Source organism: Pelecanus crispus, assembly GCF_030463565.1.
Source record: "Pelecanus crispus isolate bPelCri1 chromosome Z unlocalized genomic scaffold, bPelCri1.pri SUPER_Z_unloc_1, whole genome shotgun sequence".
Lineage (NCBI taxonomy): Eukaryota > Metazoa > Chordata > Aves > Pelecaniformes > Pelecanidae > Pelecanus > Pelecanus crispus.
Window position 1 is genome coordinate 2,187 of NW_027461240.1, and position 23,416 is coordinate 25,602.

The 23,416-nt window shown below is 70.3% G+C and overlaps 1 protein-coding gene across 1 annotated transcript in view; it reads right to left on the reverse strand.

Annotated features, from left to right (window-relative positions):
- Positions 1-375: 375 nt before the first annotated feature.
- LOC104028172 (neurexin-2-like) overlaps positions 376-23,416 on the reverse strand; it is a 49,863-nt gene continuing 26,822 nt past the window's right edge. Inside the window, 9 exon segments of the mRNA XM_075727309.1 lie at positions 376-386; positions 2,912-3,031; positions 7,072-7,245; positions 9,230-9,420; positions 11,333-11,714; positions 15,657-15,776; positions 18,393-18,419; positions 23,065-23,268; positions 23,400-23,415. Of these exon segments, the coding sequence (XP_075583424.1) occupies positions 376-386; positions 2,912-3,031; positions 7,072-7,245; positions 9,230-9,420; positions 11,333-11,714; positions 15,657-15,776; positions 18,393-18,419; positions 23,065-23,268; positions 23,400-23,415 (1,245 nt within the window).

The following is a 23,416-nucleotide window of genomic DNA, read 5'->3' on the forward strand; positions in this document are numbered from 1 at the left end:
TGGGGGGGGGTGAGGCCCCGAAATGCAGCTGGGGGGGGGGGTCGTGAGCCCAAAATTGGGCTGGGGGGCCTCGAGTCACCCCAAAAATGGGGCTGGAGCGGGCAGCCCCGAACCACCCTGCCCTCAAGCCAGGGGAGCCCCAAATCCCCCCCAAACTGGGCCCTGGGTCACCCCGCGAGGGCTGGGGGGTCCCCGAATCCCCCCCGGTTGGGGCCAAAGGACCCCAGAATCCACCCACAGGGCTTGGGGGGGGGCGAGTCACCCCAAAAACGGGGCTGGGGGAGGCCCCAGATCACCCCAAATCCCCCTAAAATGGGGGGGGGGCAAATCACCCCAAAATGGGGCGGGGGGGGGGGGGATCGCCCAAATCTCCCCCTAGAACAGGGCTGGGGGGGGCCAAATGCCCCCCCAAAATGGGGCTTGGGGGGCGCAGCCCCCCCTAGAGAAGCGGGAGCTCCCCGGACGCCCCCGAAGGGCCTGGGGGGTCCTGACCCCCCCTGGGGCGCGGGGCCGGGGGGGTGCCGAGCGCCCCCCCCGCGGGGGGTCTGGATCCCCCCCCGGGGCTCAGAGCATGCGGGGGGGGGGCGAGGGGGGGCCCCGGGGCGGGGGGGGCCAGGGCGGGGGGGGGCGCGGGGGGGGCTCAGAGGGGGTCGAGCATGGTCCGGGGGAGGGGGGGAGATGGGGGGCGGGGGGGGGGGTGAGCGGGACGGAGGATGTGGGGATGGGGATGAAGGTGGGGACGGGGATGAGGATGAGGATGGGGATGAGGATGAGGGATGAGGAGGAGGATGAGGATGGGGATGGAGGATGAGGATGGAGGATGAGGGGGATGAGGATGAGGATGGGGGTGAGGATGAGGATGAGGATGGAGGATGAGGGGGATGAGGATGAGGGGGATGGAGGATGAGGATGAGGATGCGGGATGAGGATGAGGATGCGGATGTGGGGCGGAGGAGCGCAGATGGAGGGTGGGGGGCAGAAGCCGGGGGGCTGCGGGGCGGAGGCCGGGGGCTGCTGGGGAGGTGGGGGGGGCGGTGAGGATGAGGATGGGGCCGGGGGCTCTGGCCTGGGCGGCTCCGGCTGCGGCGGCTCGGCGCGGCGGTGGGGCGCGGTGGGGCGCGGTGGGGCGCGGTGGGGCGCGGTGGGGCGGCGGGCGGCCGTGGGGCGGCGGCGGCGGCGGCTGCTGCAGCGGGAGGGGCGGGGGAGGGGGGAGGGGCGGGGGCGGGGCCTGGGGGGAGGGGCCACGCCGCGACCCACGGCGGGGAAGCCGCGGCCGCCGCCGGCAGCCCCACGGGGGGACCCACGGCAGCCCCCCGCCCCCGGCCGGAGAGCGCCGGGGACACAGCGGGGGCCCGCCGGGCCCCACGGGGACCCACGGGGACCCCCTGCGACCCACAGAGACCCCCGGCAGCCCCACAGGGACCCACGGGGACCCACGGCAGCCCCACAGGGACCCGCAGAGACCCCCTGCGACCCACAGAGACCCCCGGCAGCCCCACAGGGACCCACGGGGACCCACGGCAGCCCCACAGGGACCCGCAGAGACCCCCTGCGACCCACAGAGACCCCCGGCAGCCCCACAGGGACCCACGGGGACCCACGGCAGCCCCACAGGGAGCCGCAGAGACCCCCTGCGACCCACAGAGACCCCCGGCAGCCCACAGGGACCCACGGGGACCCACGGCAGCCCCACAGGGACCCGCAGAGACCCCCCTGCGACCCACAGAGACCCCCGGCACAGCCCCACAGAGCCCCGCGGCAGCCCCATAGGGACCCACAGAGCCCCACGGCCAGCCCCACGGGGACCCCCAGAGACCCCCCCTGCGACCCACAGAGACCCCCAGCAGCCCCACAGAGCCCCACGGCAGCCCCACAGGGACCCACAGGGGGACCCACGGCAGCCCCACGGCAGCCCCATAGGGACCCACGGGGGGACCCACGGCAGCCCCACAGGGACCCACGGCAGCCCCACGGACACCCCCAGATACCCCCCTGCGACCCACAGAGACCCCCGGCAGCCCCACAGAGCCCCGCGGCAGCCCCACAGGGACCCACGGGGGGACCCACGGCAGCCCCACAGGGACCCACGGGAGCCTCACGGCAGCCCCATGGGGACCCACAGCAGCCCCACAGAGCCTCATAGCAGCCCCACAGGGATCCATGGCAGCCCCACAGGCACCCACAGAGCCCCACGGCAGCTCCACAGGGACCCACAGCAGCCCCACAGGGACACGCTGGGACCCACGGCAGCCCATGGGGACCCACAGCTGCCCACCAGGAACGACAGCAGCCCCACGGCAGCTCCCAGGGACCCCCGGTACACCCACAGCGACCCACAGCAGCATCCGGCCCCCCCACGACAGCGTCACTCTGAGCCCCGTCTGCCCCACGGCGTCACCGTGCCCCACGGGCGCCCCATGGAACAGCGGGTGGGAGCTGGGGGGATGCAGCCCCGGGACGCCTGGGTCCCCCGGGAGCGGGAGGGAGGGGTCACACCACCGGCCCTCGCACGCCCCCCGTGCCCCACGCGCGTGTGCAAACGGGGGGGGCCGGCTCTGCCCGGAGCTCACCTGGGCCTTGAGGGTGCGGGGACACGGGGACCCCGTGCAAGGGACGCGGGGACAAGGGCCCCGTGCAAGGGACACGCACACACGTGTCCCGCGCAAGGCACGAGGCCGCACGCACCTCGTGCGAGGGACCTGGGGACACGCGGGCCTCGTGCAAGGGACGCCCGCGTCCCGTGCAAGGCACGTGAGGCCGCACGCACCTTCCGCGAGGGGCACGGGGCCACAGCCGCCTCGTGCAAGGCGCACGGGGCCACCCGCACCTTGCACGAGGACTCGGGGCCACAGCCGCCCCCGTGCAAGGGCGCCGGGGAGACCCGCGCCCCCCGTGCCCCCCCCCCACTCACGGTCGTTGCAGACGGGGCCCCCGTACGAGGTCATGGTGCAGTCGCACGTGAAGCCGTCCCACTGCTGCAGGCAGACGCCCTGGTTGGCGCACGACTCCTCCGTGCACGTCGTGCTCGGGCCTGCGGGCGCCGGCGTCACTGGGGTGCCCCCACCCCGAGCCCCCCCCGCCTCCACCCTGCCTGCGCTCGGGCGCCCTCGAGCACCCTCGTGCAACCCCGCGCACCCCCCGCCTGCCTCCGCACACCCTCGTGAAGCCCCCCCCCCCCGCGCGCCCCCCGCATGCCTTCGCACGCCGCCGTGCGCCCCCGTGCCCCCCTCTCCGCCCCTGCGCGCGCACCCCACGTGCCCCGAGCACCCCTGGGCGCCCGCGTCCAGCCCCCCCGGTCCCCTGGGCGCCCCGTGAGCACCCGTGCACGCTCGCGTGCCCTTGCGCACCCCCGTGAGTCTCTGGGCACCCCCGTACCTCCTCCCGCAGCCCCACGCGCCCCCCTGCCCCCTCCCGCAGCCCCGTGAACCCACGCGCGTGCCCGTTCCCCTTCCTGCACCCCTGGGCACCCTTTGGCATTCCCGTGCCCCCTCCTGCCCACCCCTGCACCCTTTCACACCCTCCCGCAGCCCCGTGCACCCTCCTGCACCCTCCTGCACCCTCCCGTGCCCCTTCCTGCCCACCCGTGCACCCTTTCACACCTCTGTGCCCCCTCCCACACCCTCCTGCACCCCTGTGCCCCCTCCTGCCCCCTTCTGCACCCCCAATCCCCTTCCCACACCCCTGTGCCCCCTCCTGCACCCCATTCCCCTTCCTGGACCCCTGTGGCCCCCCCTGCACCCCCGTGCTCTGTCCTGCACCCCTGTTCACCTTCCTGCACCCCTGTGCACCCTCCCGCACCCCTGTGCCCACTCCTCCACCCCTGTGCCTACTCCTGCACCCCCGTGCCCCCTCCTGCACCCCTGTGCCCCTGTGCCCGCTCCCGCACCCCTATGCCCACACCTGCACCCCTGTGCCCCTGTGCCCGCTCCCGCACACCCATGCCCCCTCCGTGCTCTGTCCTGCACCTTCCTGCACCCCTGTGCCCCCTCCTGCACCCCTGTGCCCCCTCCTGCACCCCTGTGCCCTCTCCTGCATCCCCGTGCTCTGTCTTGCACCCTCCTGCACCCCTGTGCCCGCTCCCGCACGCCCGTGCCCCCTCCTGCACCCCCGTGCTCCATCCTGCACCTTCCTGCACCCCTGTGCCCCCTCCTGCACCCTCCTGCACCCCTGTGCCCGCTCCCGCACACCCATGCCCCCTCCGTGCTCCGTCCTGCACCTTCCTGCACCCCTGTGCCCGCTCCTACACCCCCATGCTCCGTCCTGCCCCCTCCTGCACCCCTGTGCCCGCTCCTACACCCCCATGCTCCGTCCTGCCCCCTCCTGCACCCCTGTGCCCGCTCCCGCACGCCCGTGCCCCCTCCTGCACCCCCGTGCTCCATCCTGCACCTTCCTGCACCCCTGTGTCCCCTCCTGCACCCCCGTGCTCCGTCCTGCACCTTCCTGCACCCCTGTGCCCCCTCCTGCACCCCTGTGCCCCCTCCTGCACCCCCGTGCCCCCTCCTGCACTCTCCTGCACCCCTGTGCTCCCTCCTGCACCCCCGTGCCCCCTCCTGCACCCTCCTGCACCCCCGTGCTCCCTCCTGCCCCCTCCTGCACCCCCGTGCCCACTCCTGCACCCTCCTGCACCCCTGTGCTCCCTCCTGCACCCCTGTGCCCTCTCCTGCATCCCCGTGCTCTGTCTTGCACCCTCCTGCACCCCTGTGTCCCCTCCTGCACCCCCGTGCTCCGTCCTGCACCTTCCTGCACCCCTGTGCCCCCTCCTGCACCCCTGTGCCCCCTCCTGCACCCCTGTGCTCCCTCCTGCACCCCCGTGCTCCCTCCTGCACTCTCCTGCACCCCTGTGCTCCCTCCTGCACCCCCGTGCCCCCTCCTGCACCCTCCTGCACCCCCGTGCTCCCTCCTGCCCCCTCCTGCACCCCCGTGCCCACTCCTGCACCCTCCTGCACCCCTGTGCTCCCTCCTGCACCCCTGTGCCCTCTCCTGCATCCCCGTGCTCTGTCTTGCACCCTCCTGCACCCCTGTGCCCCCTCCTGCACCCCTGTGCCCGCTCCTACACCCCCATGCTCCGTCCTGCACCCTCCTGCACCCCTGTGCCCGCTCCCGCACCCCTATGCCCACACCTGCACCCCCGTGCTCCGCCCTGCACCCTCCTGCACCCCTGTGCCCGCTCCCGCACGCCCGTGCCCCCTCCTGCACCCCCGTGCTCCATCCTGCACCCTCCTGCACCCCTGTGCTCCCTCCTGCACCCCTGTGCTCCCTCCTGCACCCCCGTGCTCCGCCCTGCACCCTCCTGCACCCCTGTGCCCGCTCCCGCACGCCCGTGCCCCCTCCTGCACCCTCCTGCACCCCCATGCCCCCTCCTGCACCCTCCTGCACCCCCGTGCTCCATCCTGCACCTTCCTGCACCCCTGTGCTCCCTCCTGCACCCCTGTGCCCCCTCCTGCACCCTCCTGCACCCCTGTGCCCCCTCCTGCACCCCTGTGCCCTCTCCTGCATCCCCGTGCTCTGTCTTGCACCCTCCTGCACCCCTGTGCCCCCTCCTGCACCCCTGTGCCCGCTCCTACACCCCCATGCTCCGTCCTGCACCCTCCTGCACCCCTGTGCCCGCTCCCGCACGCCCGTGCCCCCTCCTGCACCCCCGTGCTCCATCCTGCACCCTCCTGCACCCCTGTGCTCCCTCCTGCACCCCCGTGCTCCGCCCTGCACCCTCCTGCACCCCTGTGCCCGCTCCTGCACCCCCGTGCCCGCTCCTGCACCCCCGTGCTCCCTCCTGCACCCTCCTGCACCCCTGTGCCCGCTCCTGCACCCCCGTGCCCGCTCCTGCACCCTCCTGCACCCCTGTGCTCCCTCCTGCCCCCTCCTGCACCCCTGTGCCCGCTCCTGCACCCCCATGCTCTGTCCTGCACCCCTGTGCCTACTCCCACACTCCTGTACCGACTCCTGCACCCCCGTGCCCACTCCTGCACCCTCCTGCACCCCCGTGCTCCCTCCTGCCCCCTCCTGCACCCCCGTGCCCACTCCTGCACCCTCCTGCACCCCTGTGCTCCCTCCTGCACCCCTGTGCCCACTCCTGCACTCTCCTGCACCCCTGTGCTCCCTCCTGCACCCCCGTGCCCGCTCCTGCACCCTCCTGCACCCCCGTGCTCCCTCCTGCCCCCTCCTGCACCCCCGTGCCCACTCCTGCCCCCTCCTGCACCCCTGTGCTCCCTCCTGCACCCCTGTGCCCACTCCTGCACCCTCCTGCACCCCTGTGCTCCCTCCTGCCCCCTCCTGCACCCCTGTGCTCCCTCCTGCACCCCCGTGCCCACTCCTGCACCCTCCTGCACCCCCGTGCTCCCTCCTGCCCCCTCCTGCACCCCTGTGCTCCCTCCTGCACCCTCCTGCACCCCTGTGCCCACTCCTGCACCCTCCTGCACCCCTGTGCTCCCTCCTGCACCCCCGTGCGCACTCCTGCACCCTCCTGCACCCCCGTGCTCCCTCCTGCCCCCTCCTGCACCCCTGTGCTCCCTCCTGCACCCCCGTGCCCACTCCTGCACCCTCCTGCACCCCCGTGCTCCCTCCTGCCCCCTCCTGCACCCCTGTGCTCCCTCCTGCACCCCCGTGCCCACTCCTGCCCCCTCCTGCACCCCCGTGCTCCCTCCTGCACCCTCCTGCACCCCTGTGCTCCCTCCTGCACCCCCGTGCCCACTCCTGCACCCTCCTGCACCCCCGTGCTCCCTCCTGCACCCTCCTGCACCCCTGTGCTCCCTCCTGCACCCCCGTGCCCACTCCTGCCCCCTCCTGCACCCCCGTGCTCCCTCCTGCACCCTCCTGCACCCCTGTGCTCCCTCCTGCACCCCCGTGCCCACTCCTGCACCCTCCTGCACCCCTGTGCTCCCTCCTGCACCCCCGTGCCCACTCCTGCACCCTCCTGCACCCCCGTGCTCCCTCCTGCCCCCTCCTGCACCCCTGTGCCTGCTCCCGCACCCCTGTGCCCCCGGTGCCCCCAGTGCCCCCAATGCCGCCAGTGCCCCCGGTGCCCCCGGTGCCGCCAGTGCCCCCGGTGCCCGGTGGCGGTGGCGGTGGCCTCACCGTCGCAGCCGCGCTGGACGTGGCCCACGCGGTGCAGCGCGTCGGCCAGGAGGTCGGGCAGGCGGCCGTTGAGGTCGAGGGAGGCCAGGCAGCCCTGGAAGCCCCCGCGCGAGGCCACCAGCTTGGGCAGCCGCCCCAGCAGCCCCTTGCTGACGCCCCCGATGTACAGCTCCCCTGGGGGCGGCGGGGGGGTCACCCTCTCTGCGCCCACCCCACGGGTCACCCCCGCGGGGAGCCGCCCCCCGGCGCACCCAGCCACGGGTGCCCCTCCATGGGTGCCCCCCCAAGCAGCCCCCTCTGTGGGTGCCCACCCATGGGTACCCCCCCATGCATGCCCCCTCATGGGTGCCCCCCCAAGCATCCCCCTCCGTGGGTGCCCGCCCATGGGTGTCTCCCATTCTGCAGACCCCCGTTTGGGTGCCCCCCCATGGGTAGCCCCCCAAGCATGCCCCTCCATGGATGCCCCCCCCATGGGTGTCTCCCCCTGCAGACACCCGTTTGGGTGTGCCCCCATGGGTAGCCCCCCGTGGGTGCCCCCCATGCATGTCCTTCCATGGATGCCCCCCCCATGGGTGTCTCCCCCCCCATGGGTGTCTCTCCCTGCAGCCCCCCGTTTGGGTGCCCCCCCATGGGTGTCTCCCCCCCCATGGGTGTCTCCCCCTGCAGCCCCCCGTTTGGGTGCCCCCCCATGGGTGTCTCCCCCTGCAGCCCCCCGTTTGGGTGCCCCCCCATGGGTGTCTCCCCCCCCATGGGTGTCTCTCCCTGCAGCCCCCCGTTTGGGTGCCCCCCCATGGGTGTCTCTCCCTGCAGCCCCCCGTTTGGGTGCCCCCCCATGGGTGTCTCTCCCTGCAGCCCCCCGTTTGGGTGCCCCCCCATGGGTGTCTCCCCCCCCATGGGTGTCTCCCCGTGCAGCCCCCCGTTTGGGTGCCCCCCCCGGGTGTCTCCCCCTGCAGCCCCCCGTTTGGGTGCCCCCCCATGGGTGTCTCCCCGTGCAGACCCCCATTTGGGTGCCCCCCCATGGGTGCCTCCCCCCCCATGGGTGTCTCCCCCTGCAGCCCCCCGTTTGGGTGCCCCCCCATGGGTGTCTCCCCCCCCATGGGTGTCTCCCCGTGCAGCCCCCCGTTTGGGTGCCCCCCCCGGGTGTCTCCCCCTGCAGCCCCCCGTTTGGGTGCCCCCCCATGGGTGTCTCCCCGTGCAGACCCCCATTTGGGTGCCCCCCCATGGGTGCCTCCCCCCCCATGGGTGTCTCCCCCTGCAGCCCCCCGTTTGGGTGCCCCCCCATGGGTGTCTCCCCCTGCTGCCCCCCGTTTGGGTGCCCCCCCATGGGTGTCTCCCCGTGCAGCCCCCCGTTTGGGTGCCCCCCCATGGGTGCCTCCCCCCCCCATGGGTGTCTCCCCCTGCAGCCCCCCGTTTGGGTGCCCCCCATGGGTGTCTCCCCGTGCAGACCCCCGTTTGGGTGCCCCCCCATGGGTGTCTCCCCCCCCATGGGTGTCTCCCCCTGCAGCCCCCCGTTTGGGTGCCCCCCCATGGGTGCCTCCCCCTCCATGGGTGTCTCTCCCTGCAGCCCCCCGTTTGGGTGCCCCCCCATGGGTGTCTCCCCCCCCATGGGTGTCTCTCCCTGCAGCCCCCCGTTTGGGTGCCCCCCCATGGGTGTCTCCCCGTGCAGACCCCCATTTGGGTGCCCCCCCATGGGTGCCTCCCCCCCCATGGGTGTCTCCCCCTGCAGCCCCCCGTTTGGGTGCCCCCCCATGGGTGTCTCCCCCTGCTGCCCCCCGTTTGGGTGCCCCCCCATGGGTGTCTCCCCGTGCAGACCCCCCCGTTTGGGTGCCCCCCCATGGGTGCCTCCCCCCCCATGGGTGTCTCCCCCTGCAGCCCCCCGTTTGGGTGCCCCCCCATGGGTGTCTCCCCCCCCATGGGTGTCTCCCCCTGCAGCCCCCCGTTTGGGTGCCCCCCATGGGTGTCTCCCCGTGCAGCCCCCCGTTTGGGTGCCCCCCCATGGGTGCCTCCCCCCCCATGGGTGTCTCCCCCTGCAGCCCCCCGTTTGGGTGCCCCCCCATGGGTGTCTCTCCCTGCAGCCCCCCGTTTGGGTGCCCCCCCATGGGTGTCTCCCCCTGCAGCCCCCCGCGGGTGCCCCCCAGCCCGCGGCCGCCCCGCTCACCCTTGAGGTCGAGGTTGCGGGCGCCCTGGCCGTGCTGGGTGACGGGCCGCCCGTCCACCCGCAGCCCGTGCAGCGAGCCCCCCTCCCGCGCCACCGCCACCTCGTGCCAGCGCCCGTCGTGCAGCGGCTGCTCCGAGTTGCCCTTCATCAGCGAGGGGCCGTCGCCCAGGTCGAAGACGTAGTGGATGTACCTGGGGGCAGGGGGCGGGGCCTGAGCCCGGGGGCGGGGCCTGAGCCCGGGGGCGGGGCCTGAGCAGAGTGGGGAGGAGGGGGCCTGTCAAACACACGGTGCATGCAGCTGGGGGAGGGGGCGTGGCCAAGGTGGGGGGCGTGGCCAAGGCAAGGGGAGGAGCCTGAGCCAAGGGGAGGGGCCTGGTGCAAGGGGGAGGAACCTGGCACAAGGGGAGGGGCCTGGTGGAAGGGGAGGGGCCTGGCACAAGGGGGAGGAGCCTGAGCCAAGGGGAGGGGCCTGGTGGAAGGGGAGGAGCCTGGCACAAGGGGAGGGGCCTGGTGGAAGGGGGAGGAGCCTGGACCAATGGGGAGGAGCCTGAGCCAAGGGGAGGGGCCTGGCGCAAGGGGGAGGAGCCTGGCACAAGGGGAGGGGCCTGGTGGAAGGGGAGGGGGCCTGGCACAAGGGGGAGGAGCCTGAGACAAGGGGAGAGGCCTGATGGAAGGGGAGGAGCCTGGCACAAGGGGGAGGAGCCTGATGGAAGGGGAGGAGCCTGATGGAAGGGGGAGGAGCCTGAGCCAAGGGGAGGGGCCTGATGGAAGGGAAGGGGCCTGGCACAAGGGGGAGGAGCCTGAGCCAAGGGGAGGGGCCTGATGGAAGGGGAGGGGCCTGATGGAAGGGGAGGAGCCTGAGCCAAGGGGAGGGGCCTGATGGAAGGGGAGGGGCCTGATGGGAGGGGAGGGGCCTGGTGGAAGGGGAGGGGCCTAGCACAAGGGGAGGGGCCTGGCGGAAGGGGAGGGGCCTGGCACAAGGGGGAGGAACCTGAGCCAAGGGGAGGGGCCTGGTGGAAGGGGAGGAGCCTGGCAGAAGGGGAGGGGCCTGATGGAAGGGGGAGGAGCCTGGACCAAGGAGGAGGAGCCTGAGCCAAGGGGAGGGGCCTGAGCCGAGGGGTCACCCTCCAGGTCAAACATAATGCGCGTGCCTGGGGCGTGGCCTCAGCCAGGGGGCGTGGCCAATGCTGGGGGAGGAGCCTGCCACAATGGGGAGGGGCCTGAGCCAAGGGGGCGGGGCCAGACCCAAGGGCTCCGCCCGCCCCCCCCGCATCAAATACAAAACGGGCGCCCTGAGACCAGGGGCGTGGCCTGAGGCAGGGGGCGTGGCCAAATCGGGGAGGGGCCTGGGCCAAGGGGGCGGGGTCTGACCAAGGGGGAGGAGCCTGAGACACCTGGGAGGGGCCTGATGACCAGGGGCGGGGGCTGGGCCAAGGGGCAGGGCCTAAGGTTTGGTGGGGCCATGGGGCGGGGGGTGCCCAGGGGGGCTATGGGTCCCCAGGAGGTCCCCGAGGTCCCCCAGGTCCCCAGGGGGGTTACGGGGTCCCCAGGAGGTCACCAAGGTCCCCCAGGACCCCAGGGGGGTTACGGGGTCCCGAGGAGGTCCCCAAGGTCCCCCAGGTCCCCCTGGTCTCCAGGGGGGTTACGGGGTCCCCAAGGTTCCTGAGGTCCGCAGGGGGGTTACAGGGTCCCCAGGAGGTCCCCCAGGTCCCCAGTGGGGTTACAGGGTCCCCAGGAGGTCCCCCAGGTCCGCAGGGGGGTTACAGGGTCCCCAGGACGTCCCCCAGGTCCCCAGTGGGGTTACAGGGTCCCCAGGAGGTCCCCCAGGTCCGCAGGGGGGTTACAGGGTCCCCAGGAGGTCCCCCAGGTCTGCAGGGGGGTTACAGGGTCCCCAGGAGGTCCCCCAGATCCCCCTGGTCTCCAGGGGTTTACAAGTTCCCCAAGGTCCCTGAGGTCCCCAGGGGGGTTGCGGGGTCCCCAAGGTCCCCCAGGTCCCCAGGGGATTACAGGGTCCCCCAGGCCCCCAGGGGGGTTACGGGGTCCCCAGGAGGTCCACGAGGTCCCCAGGTCCTCCTGGTTGCCCCCCCGGAGACGCGCCCTCACCCCTTAACGAGCTCGACGACGAGGAAGTCGTTGCCGTTGCCGCTGTTGAAGAGGATGAGGCCGTCGGGCGCCGTGGTCTTGAACTGGAAGAAGAGGTGCATGGAGGCGTAGGCCTGGAGCGTGGCCAGCGCCACGTAGGAGCCGCGACCACGGAAGGCCACCGGGTCGGCCACGATGGTCCGGCGGCCGAAGCGGGCGTTGAGCTCGCAGGAGCTGATGTCCCCGTTCTTGCAGAGGTCCAGGTAGGGCAGCCCATTGAAGAGGAGCCCGCTCAGGTGACCCAAGAAGTTGGAGGGCACCACGGCCAGGAAGCGTCGCTCCGTCACGATGCCCGTCTCGATGTTGTGGAACTCCAGGCGGGTGTGGGCGCCCGACATCTGCCCTGCAGGGGGGAGCCGGCGGGGGCGGTGGGTGCCCCTGTGCCCCCGTGTCCCCACGGACCCGCGTCCCTGTGCGCCACGTCCCCGCAGACCTGAGCATCCATGTCCCCACATCCCCACGGACCTGAGCATCCATGTCCCCACATCCCCATGGACCTGAGCATCCATGTCCCCACATCCCCACGGACCTGAGCATCCATGTCCCCACATCCCCATGGACCTGAGCATCCCTGTCCCCACATCCCCACGGACCTGAGCATCCATGTCCCCACATCCCCACGGACCTGAGCATCCATGTCCCCACATCCCCACGGACCTGAGCATCCATGTCCCCACATCCCCACGGACCTGAGCATACCCGTCCCCACATCCCCATGGACCTGAGCATCCATGTCCCCACATCCCCATGGACCTGAGCATCCCCGTCCCCACATCCCCATGGACCTGAGCATCCATGTCCCCACATCCCCATGGACCTGAGCATCCATGTCCCCACATCCCCACGGACCTGAGCATCCATGTCCCCACATCCCCACGGACCTGAGCATCCATGTCCCCACATCCCCACGGACCTGAGCATCCATGTCCCCACATCCCCACGGACCTGAGCATCCATGTCCCCACATCCCCACGGACCTGAGCATACCCGTCCCCACATCCCCATGGACCTGAGCATCCATGTCCCCACATCCCCATGGACCTGAGCATCCCCGTCCCCACATCCCCATGGACCTGAGCATCCATGTCCCCACATCCCCATGGACCTGAGCATCCCCGTCCCCACATCCCCATGGACCTGAGCATCCATGTCCCCACATCCCCACGGACCTGAGCATCCATGTCCCCACATCCCCATGGACCTGAGCATCCATGTCCCCACATCCCCACAGACCTGAGCATCCATGTCCCCACATCCCCACGGACCTGAGCATCCATGTCCCCACATCCCCATGGACCTGAGCATCCCCGTCCCCACATCCCCACGGACCTGAGCATCCATGTCCCCACATCCCCACGGACCTGAGCATCCATGTCCCCACATCCCCATGGACCTGAGCATCCATGTCCCCACATCCCCACGGACCTGAGCATCCATGTCCCCACATCCCCATGGACCTGAGCATCCCCGTCCCCACATCCCCACGGACCTGAGCATCCCTGTCCCCACATCCCCACGGACCTGAGCATCCATGTCCCCACATCCCCACGGACCTGAGCATCCCTGTCCCCACATCCCCACGGACCTGAGCATCCATGTCCCCACATCCCCACGGACCTGAGCATACCCGTCCCCACATCCCCATGGACCTGAGCATCCATGTCCCCACATCCCCATGGACCTGAGCATCCCTGTCCCCACATCCCCACGGACCTGAGCATCCATGTCCCCACATCCCCACGGACCTGAGCATCCCCGTCCCCACATCCCCATGGACCTGAGCATCCATGTCCCCACATCCCCATGGACCTGAGCATCCCCGTCCCCACATCCCCACGGACCTGAGCATCCCCGTCCCCACATCCCCACGGACCTGAGCATCCATGTCCCCACATCCCCATGGACCTGAGCATCCATGTCCCCACATCCCCACGGACCTGAGCATCCCCGTCCCCACATCCCCACGGACCTGAGCATCCATGTCCCCACATCCCCATGGACCTGAGCATCCATGCCCCCACATCCCCATGGACCTGAGCATCCATGTCCCCACATCCCCATGGACCTGAGCATCCATGCCCCCACATCCCCATGGACCTGAGCATCCATGTCCCCACATCCCCATGGACCTGAGCATCCATGTCCCCACATCCCCACGGACCTGAGCATCCCCGTCCCCACATCCCCATGGACCTGAGCATCCATGTCCCCACATCCCCACGGACCTGAGCATCCATGTCCCCACATCCCCACGGACCTGAGCATCCCCGTCCCCACATCCCCACGGACCTGAGCATCCCCGTCCCCACATCCCCATGGACCTGAGCATCCATGTCCCCACATCCCCATGGACCTGAGCATCCATGTCCCCACATCCCCGCGGACCTGAGCATCCCTGTCCCCACATCCCCACGGACCTGAGCATCCATGTCCCCACATCCCCATGGACCTGAGCATCCCCGTCCCCACATCCCCATGGACCTGAGCATCCATGTCCCCACATCCCCACGGACCTGAGCATCCATGTCCCCACATCCCCACGGACCGGAGCATCCCTGTCCCCACATCCCCACGGACCTGAGCATCCCCGTCCCCACATCCCCATGGACCTGAGCATCCATGTCCCCACATCCCCACGGACCTGAGCATCCATGTCCCCACATCCCCATGGACCTGAGCATCCCCGTCCCCACATCCCCACGGACCTGAGCATCCCCGTCCCCACATCCCCACGGACCTGAGCATCCCCGTCCCCACATCCCCATGGACCTGAGCATCCCCGTCCCCACATCCCCATGGACCTGAGCATCCCCGTCCCCACATCCCCATGGACCTGAGCATCCATGTCCCCACATCCCCACGGACCGGAGCATCCATGTCCCCACATCCCCACGGACCGGAGCATCCATGTCCCCACATCCCCATGGACCTGAGCATCCATGTCCCCACATCCCCACGGACCTGAGCATCCCCGTCCCCACATCCCCACGGACCGGAGCATCCCTGTCCCCACATCCCCATGGACCTGAGCATCCATGTCCCCACATCCCCATGGACCTGAGCATCCATGTCCCCACATCCCCATGGACCTGAGCATCCATGTCCCCACATCCCCATGGACCTGAGCATCCATGTCCCCACATCCCCACGGACCTGAGCATCCCCGTCCCCACATCCCCATGGACCTGAGCATCCATGTCCCCACATCCCCACGGACCTGAGCATCCATGTCCCCACATCCCCATGGACCTGAGCATCCCCGTCCCCACATCCCCACGGACCTGAGCATCCATGTCCCCACATCCCCATGGACCTGAGCATCCATGTCCCCACATCCCCATGGACCTGAGCATCCCCGTCCCCACATCCCCATGGACCTGAGCATCCATGTCCCCACATCCCCACGGACCTGAGCATCCATGTCCCCACATCCCCACGGACCGGAGCATCCCTGTCCCCACATCCCCATGGACCTGAGCATCCCCGTCCCCACATCCCCATGGACCTGAGCATCCATGTCCCCACATCCCCACGGACCTGAGCATCCATGTCCCCACATCCCCACGGACCTGAGCATCCATGTCCCCACATCCCCACGGACCTGAGCATCCATGTCCCCACATCCCCACGGACCTGAGCATCCATGTCCCCACATCCCCATGGACCTGAGCATCCATGTCCCCACATCCCCACGGACCTGAGCATCCATGTCCCCACATCCCCACGGACCTGAGCATCCATGTCCCCACATCCCCACGGACCTGAGCATCCCCGTCCCCACATCCCCATGGACCTGAGCATCCCCGTCCCCACATCCCCATGGACCTGAGCATCCATGTCCCCACATCCCCACGGACCTGAGCATCCATGTCCCCACATCCCCATGGACCTGAGCATCCATGTCCCCACATCCCCACGGACCGGAGCATCCATGTCCCCACATCCCCATGGACCTGAGCATCCATGTCCCCACATCCCCACGGACCTGAGCATCCCCGTCCCCACATCCCCATGGACCTGAGCATCCATGTCCCCACATCCCCATGGACCTGAGCATCCATGTCCCCACATCCCCATGGACCTGAGCATCCCCGTCCCCACATCCCCACGGACCGGAGCATCCCTGTCCCCACGCACCCACGCACCACGTGGACCCGGGCGCCGCGTCCCCGAGCACCGTGGCTCCGCGTGCCTGCGCCCACGGCTCCGCGGATCCACGCGCCCATCGCCCCGCGTCCCCGTGGGCCTGCGCCCCCGCGTCCCCCCCGGCCCCGCGCGCCGGCACCTTCGACGGTGACGTTGTCGACGGAGAGCTGGAGGCTGCGCCCGCGCCGCACCACCCGCACCGTGTGCCACTCGTTGTCGTCCAGCTTCTGCCCCGCGAAGAGGGTCTCGGGGCCCTTGCCTGGGGAGAGGGGGTCAGCCGGGCCACGCCGCGACACAGGGCCACACCGCGACACCCGGCGACACCGCGATGCCCAGCGACACCGCGACACCCGGCGACACCGCGACACCCAGCGACAACGTGACACTGGGCCACGCCGCGACACCCGGCGACACCCAGCTACACCGCGACACCCCAGCGACAACGTGACACTGGGCCACGCCGCGACACCCGGCGACACCGCGACACCCAGTGACACCGCGACACCCCAGTGACAACGTGACACCGGGCCACGCCGCGACACCCGGCGACACCGCGACACCCAGCGACACCGCGACACCCAGTGACAACGTGACACTGGGCCACGCCGCGACACCCGGCAACACCGCGACACCCGGTGACACCACAATGCTGGGCGACAATGCGACGCCAGGTGACACCGTGTCACCGGGCCACGCTGTGACACCCGGCGACACCGCGACACTCAGCGACACCGCGATGCTGGGCGACACCGTGACACCGGGCCACGCCGCGACACCGGGCCACGCCGCGACGCCCAGCGACACCGCGACACCCGGCAACACCGCGACGCCCAGCGACACCGCGACACCGGGCCATGCCGTGACACCTGGCGACACCGCAATGCTGGGCGACACCGCAACACCCGGCAACACTGTGACGCCAGGTGACACCGTGACACCGGGCCACGCCACAACACCCGGCGACCCCCGCGACGCCGGGCAACACCACGACACGGCCGGGTGAGCGCACGCACGCGCCTGCGCAGGCCCCGTGCAAAGACGCGCAGACAGCCCTGCCGACCGTGCGCGGGCACACGCGCACACCCCGAAATATCGCGCGCACCTGCACACCGGCCAACACCGTGCGTGCACGCGCGCGTGCAGCGCTCTGGCCAACACCGTGCCCGCAGGCGCGCTCCCCTACACGCGTCGCACACGCGTGCCCCTTAAACGCGGGGCACCCCCAAACCGCACAGCCGCAGCCGACCCTAAATACCCTGCACGCCCGCCAACGCCGCGCACAAACCCGCGCCCCCCGCAGCGCGCACACGCGTGCGCTCCCCGAATCGTTGCGCGCCCGCAAACGCCGCGCGCGCCCCTAAACACGGCACACGCGCGCCTGCAAACCGTGCACGCTCACGCCCCGAAAACCCCCGCGCGCCCCCAAACCCCACGCGCGCGCGCACCCGCGGCGCGCGCAAACACTGCCCACGCGCAGCCGCAGACGTGGGGCGCGCGTGCCCGGAACGGCCCGCGTGTGCTCGGAGCCCGCACACGCGTGCACGCGCCGCGTCGGTCACGCACGCAGCCTGCAAGCACCGTGCACGGGCACCCACGCGCACCCCACCCCCAGCCCCGCGGGTGCCCACACGTGTGCACCGGCCGGGGGACACGCGTGCACCGGGGGACACGGGGACACGCCAGGGACACAGGGACGGGGAGGGAAATGGGATGGGATGCATGCAGGGTGTGCGTGTGTGTGTGCACACATGTGCCCGTGCACAGCTGCAGCGTGTGTGCGTGCACACGTGTGTGCACATGTCCATGCACACCTGCTGTGTGCACACACGTGTCCGTGTACAGCTGCAGTGTGTGTGCATGCACGTGCGTGCACGTGTCCATGTGCAGCTGCAGCGTGTGTGCACATGTGTGCATGTGCCCGTGCACAGCTGCAGCGTGTGCACACGTGTGTGTGTCCATGCACAGCTGCAGCGTGTGTGCGTGCACGCATGTGTGCACGTGTCCATGCGCAGCTGCCGTGTGCGCACATGTGCGTGTACCTATGCACAGCTGCGGAGCCATTACAGCCCGCGTGCACATGCGTGCCCGTGCACGGCTGCAGAACACGGGCACGTGCGGGTGCATGCGTGTGTGTGGCGTGTGCGAGCACCCGCGTGCCCCCGCTCCCCCCCCAGGGCCCCTCCCCTCGGGTAGGAGACCCCGGCCGCCTGGGTCCTTTGGGGGGGGTGCACGGCTCGGACGCCTGGGTCCCCCCTCGTGTGCCACGGCCTCGTGCACGGGGACCCCTCGCACGGGGACCCCCCGCTCACCTGCATCCGGAGCCGGTTGTCGCACACCAGGTCTGGACACGTGTGTCACACGCGTGCGTGTCCCACCACCACCTGCCCCCATGTGCACAGGCATGGCCCTGTGACCCCCCCTGCCCGGCACAGCCACTGTGCACGCCCGTAAGCGTGAAACGCTAGGCCTTGCACACGTGTGTGCGCTTGTGCACCCCCGGCCACTGCACACGTGTGTGACAGCAGTCACCACCCGTGCCCCTGCTGTGTCACGCCCCTGTTGATGTGTTACACCCCTGACACACGCGTGTGCCCGGGGGGGGCCGGGGCTGAGCCTTACCTGCACACGTGAGGCCTCGTGCGCCCACCCGCAGGCGTGCCCCGCCCTGCACGTGCCTTGCACACGCGTGTGCGTGGCTGTGTCCTTGTGTGACCTTGGGTGTGTCCAGTGAACCCAGGCGTCCGGGGTGGGGGGGTCGGACCCCAGGGGGGACCCAGGCGCTGGGGGGGACCCAGGGGTTTGGGGGGACCCAGGGGTTGGGGGGACCCCGGCGTTGGGGGACCCCGGCACCCGGGCACGCGGGGGGCACACTTACTGGGGTGGCAGCCCACGCGCACGCAGTCTGGGGAGAGAAGAGAGCAGGATGAGGCCCTTCGGAGCCGCAGCCGGGCTCCGCGCCCCGGGGACGAGGGGGGCGGCCGGGGGGGCGGCGCGAGGTGCCAGCGGGGACGGGACGGGACGGGATGGGGACTGGGATTGGGACGGGATGGGATGGGATGGGATGGGATGGGACAGGACGGGACGGGATGGGATGGGGACTGGGATTGGGACGGGATGGGATGGGATGGGATGGGGACTGGGATTGGGACGGGACGGGACGGGACGGGACGGGATGGGATGGGATGGGATGGGGACTGGGATTGGGACGGGATGGGATGGGATGGGATGGGGACTGGGATTGGGACGGGACGGGACGGGATGGGATGGGATGGGACGGGACGGGACGGGACAGGATGGGATGGGACGGGACGGGACGGGACGGGACAGGATGGGACGGGACAGGATGGGATGGGATGGGATGGGATGGGACGGGATGGGATGGGACGGGACGGGACGGGATGGGACGGGACGGGACGGGACAGGATGGGACGGGACAGGATGGGATGGGATGGGATGGGATGGGATGGGATGGGATGGGATGGGATGGGACGGGATCGGACGGGACGGGATGGGATGGGACGGGACGGGACGGGACGGGATGGGACGGGACGGGACGGGACGGGATGGGATGGGATGGGATGGGATGGGACGGGACGGGATGGGATGGGATGGGACGGGATGGGATGGGATGGGATGGGACTGGGTGGGATGGGGACTGGGATTGGGATGGGACTGGGATGGGGACTGGGACTGCAATGGGACTTGGATGGGATGGGGACTGGGATGGGCATTGGGATTGGGATGGGACTGGGATGGGGACCAGGACGGGGACCAGGATGGGGATGGGGACCAGGACAGGGACAGGGACAGGGACAGGGACAGGGACTGGGATGGGACTGGGACGGGATGGGGACCAGGATGGGGATGGGGACCAAGATGGGGACTGGCATTGGGATGGGACTGGGATAGGATGGGGACCAGGACGGGGACTGTGACTGGGATGGGACTGGGTGGGATGGGGACTGGGATTGGGATGGGACTGGGATGGGGACTGGGACTGGGATGGGATGGGGATGGGGATGGGGATGGGGATGGGGACTGGGACAGGCACTGGGATGGGGATGGGGATGGGATGGGGACCAGGACAGGGACTGGGACTGGGATGGGACTAGGTGGGATGGGGACTGGGATTGGGATGGGACTGGGATGGGGACTGGGACTGGGATGGGATGGGATTGGGATGGGGACTGGGATGGGGACCAGGACAAGGACTGGGATTGGGATGGGACTGGGATGGGATGGGGATGGGGATGGGGACTGGGACAGGGACTGGGACTGGGATGGGGATGGGGATGGGATGGGGACCAGGACAGCGACTGGGACTGGGATGGGACTGGGTGGGATGGGGACTGGGATTGGGATGGGACTGGGATGGTGACCAGGACTGGGATGGGGACCAGGACTGGGATGGGGACTGGGATGGGATTGGGATGGGGACGGGATACAGATGGTGACTGGGACTGGGCGGGGAGAGGATGGGGCTGGGCTGGGCCCAGGATGGGGACAGGCACCTGGGCTGTGCTGGGGGGTCTCGGGGGGGTCCAGCACCTCGCAGGGGGATCCCGGCCACCTCGCAGGGCCCAGCCCGGGGGGGGGGGGGGCGCGGGGGATCCCGGGGGATCCCAGGGATCCGGGGGGATCGGGCGCCCCAGGGCTGGGCCCCCCTCGTCAACCGCTGCGGGGCGGGGGGGGCAAACGCGCCGGGACCTGGGGGGGGGTCCCCAACCTTGCAGAGTGGCTGCAGCCCCATGGGGGGGGTCCCCGATGCTGTGGGGCTGCAGGGGGGATCCCCAACCCCCTGGGGGGGCCCCCAACCCTGGGGGGATCCCCAATCCCATAGGGGGAACCCTGACCCCTTGGGGGGGCCCCCAATGTGTGGGGCGGCAGGGGGGGATCCCCAACCCTGGGGGGGATCCCTGACCCCATGGGGGGGTCCCCAATGCTGTGGGGCTGCAGGGGGGATCCCCAACCCCCTGGGGGGGAACCCCCAACCCTGGGGGGATCCCCAATCCCATAGGGGGGCCCCTGACCCCTTGGGGGGGTCCCCAATGTGTGGGGCTGCAGGGGGGATCCCCAACCCTAGGGGGAACCCTGACCCCATGGGGGGGACCCCCAATGCTGTGGGGCTGCAGGGGGGATCCCCAATCCCATGGGGTGGTGTCCGACCCCCTTGGGGGGTCCCCAATGCTATGGGACTGCAGGGGGGATCCCCAACCCCCTGGGGGGGGTCTCCAACACCGGGGGGGGGTCCCCACCCCCACAGAGGACCTGCAGCCCCATAGGGGTCCCACCCACAACGTGTGGGGCTGCAGGGGGGATCCCCGACCCTGGGGAGATCCCTGATCCCTTGGGGGGATCCCCAGCCCCTCGGGGGGTCCCGGCGCCATGCCCCAAGTGGCAGCGGGGGGGGTCACGAAGGCTCCAAACCCAGGGGCGGGGACGGGGCCCGATGGGGACGCGCGTGCCCGAGTCGGCTCTGTTGACACCCCCCGCCCCGAGACACCGTTTTGGGGACCCCGGTGCCATTCTGGGGTCCCGTGCCTGGGTTTGGGGGGCTCCAGCAGCACCGTGGGGCCCAGGTGCCGTCTGGGGGACCCAGCCCACTTTGGGGTCTTGGGTGCGATTGTGAGGACCTGGGCACCATTTTGGGGACCACTTTGGGGTCTCAGGCACCATTTTGGGGTCCCGGGCACTGACTTGGGCACCACTCTGGGGACAGTTTTGGGGTCTCAGGCACCGTTTTGGTGACCTGAGCACCATTTTGGGGTCCCGGGCACTGACTCGAGCATCGCTCTGGGGAGCATCCTGGGGTTCCAGGCGCCAATGTGAGCATCACTTTGGGGGCCATGCTGGGGTCTCGGGCACCATTTTGGGGTCCCAGGCACTTTAGGGACCGTTTCGGGGTCCCAGGCGCCAACCCGGGCACTGCTTTGGGGACAGTTTTGGGGTCCCAGGCGCGAGCATCACTTGGGGGGACCGTTCCAGGGTCACGAGCACCAACTCGGGCGCCGTTTTGGGGATCGTTCTGGGGACCTGGGCACCATTTTGGGGTCCCGGGTGCTGACTCGAGTCTCACTTTAGGGACCGTTTTGGGGTCCCAGGCGCCAACCCAGGCACTGCTTTGGGGACAGTTTTGGGGTCCCAGACGCGAGCATCACTTGGGGGACCGTTCCAGGGTCACGAGCACCAACTCGGGTGCCATTTCAGGGACCGTTCTGGGGACCTGGGCACCATTTTGGGGTCCCAGGCACTTTAGGGACCGTTTCGGGGTCCCAGGCGCCAACCCGGGCACTGCTTTGGGGACAGTTTTGGGGTCCCAGACGCGAGCATCACTTGGGGGGACCGTTCCAGGGTCACGAGCACCAACTCGGGTGCCATTTCAGGGACCGTTCTGGGGACCTGGGCACCATTTTGGGGTCCCAGGCACTTTAGGGACCGTTTCGGGGTCCCAGGCGCCAACCCGGGCACTGCTTTGGGGACAGTTTTGGGGTCCCAGGCGCGAGCATCACTTGGGGGACCGTTCCAGGGTCACGAGCACCAACTCGGGCGCCGTTTTGGGGATCGTTCTGGGGACCTGGGCACCATTTTGGGGTCCCAGGCACTTTAGGAACTCTTTTGGGGTCCCAGGCGCGAGCATCACTTGGGGGACCGTTCCAGGGTCACGAGCACCAACTCGGGCGCCGTTTCGGGGATCGTTCTGGGGACCTGGGCACCATTTTGGGGTCCCAGGCACTTTAGGGACCGTTTTGGGGTCCCAGGCGCCAACCCGGGCACTGCTTTGGGGACAGTTTTGGGGGTCCCAGGCGCGAGCATCACTTGGGGGACCGTTCCAGGGTCACGAGCACCAACTCGGGCGCCGTTTCGGGGATCGTTCTGGGGACCTGGGCACCATTTTGGGGTCCCAAGCACTTTAGGAACTCTTTTGGGGTCCCAGGCGCCAACCCAGGCACTGCTTTGGGGACAGTTTTGGGGTCCCAGATGTGAGCATCACTTGGGGGACCGTTCCAGGGTCACGAGCACCAACTCGGGTGCCGTTTCGGGGATCGTTCTGGGGACCTGGGCACCATTTTGGGGTCCCAAGCACTTTAGGAACTCTTTTGGGGTCCCAGGCGCCAACCCGGGCACTGCTTTGGGGACAGTTTTGGGGTCCCAGGCGCGAGCATCACTTGGGGGACTGTTCCAGGGTCACGAGCACCAACTCGGGTGCCATTTCAGGGACCGTTCTGGGGACCTGGGCATCATTTTGGGGTCCCAGGCACTTTAGGGACCGTTTTGGGGTCCCACGCACCAACCCAGGCACTGCTTTGGGGACAGTTTTGGGGTCCCAGACGCGAGCATCACTTGGGGGATCGTTCCAGGGTCACGAGCACCAACTTGGGCGCCGTTTCGGGGACCTGGGCACCATTTTGGGGTCCCGTGCGTCAACTTGAGCATCGCTTCAGGGACCATTTTGGGGTCAGGAGAACCGACTCGGGCAGCGTTGCAGGGACGGCGGGCATCGGGTGGGGGACCCTTTGGGGGTCTCGGGGGGGGGTCGGGGGGCTCACCCAGGTTGACGGTGAGCTTCATGCGGCCCCCGTCCAGCTCGAGGCGCAGCGTGTCGGCCGACTGCCGGGAGGTGGTGGCCAGGACCAGGCCGTAGGCGCGGGGGGACATGAAGCGCAGGGCCACGTCCTCCGCCTCCGTCTGCGCCGCTCCTGGCACCAGGACCTTCAGGTACATGCTGCCGTCGTAGCTCAGCACCGCCGCCTCTGCGGGGGGCGAGGGGGGGACCCCGGCGTCACCGGCCGCTCGGGGCGGGGACCCCCGAGCAGTTTTTGGGGACCCCTTCCCCGACGCCGCCCCCACCTCCCCGCCCCGTGCCGGGGGGGCTGCCACGCACCGGTCTCGCAGCGGGGG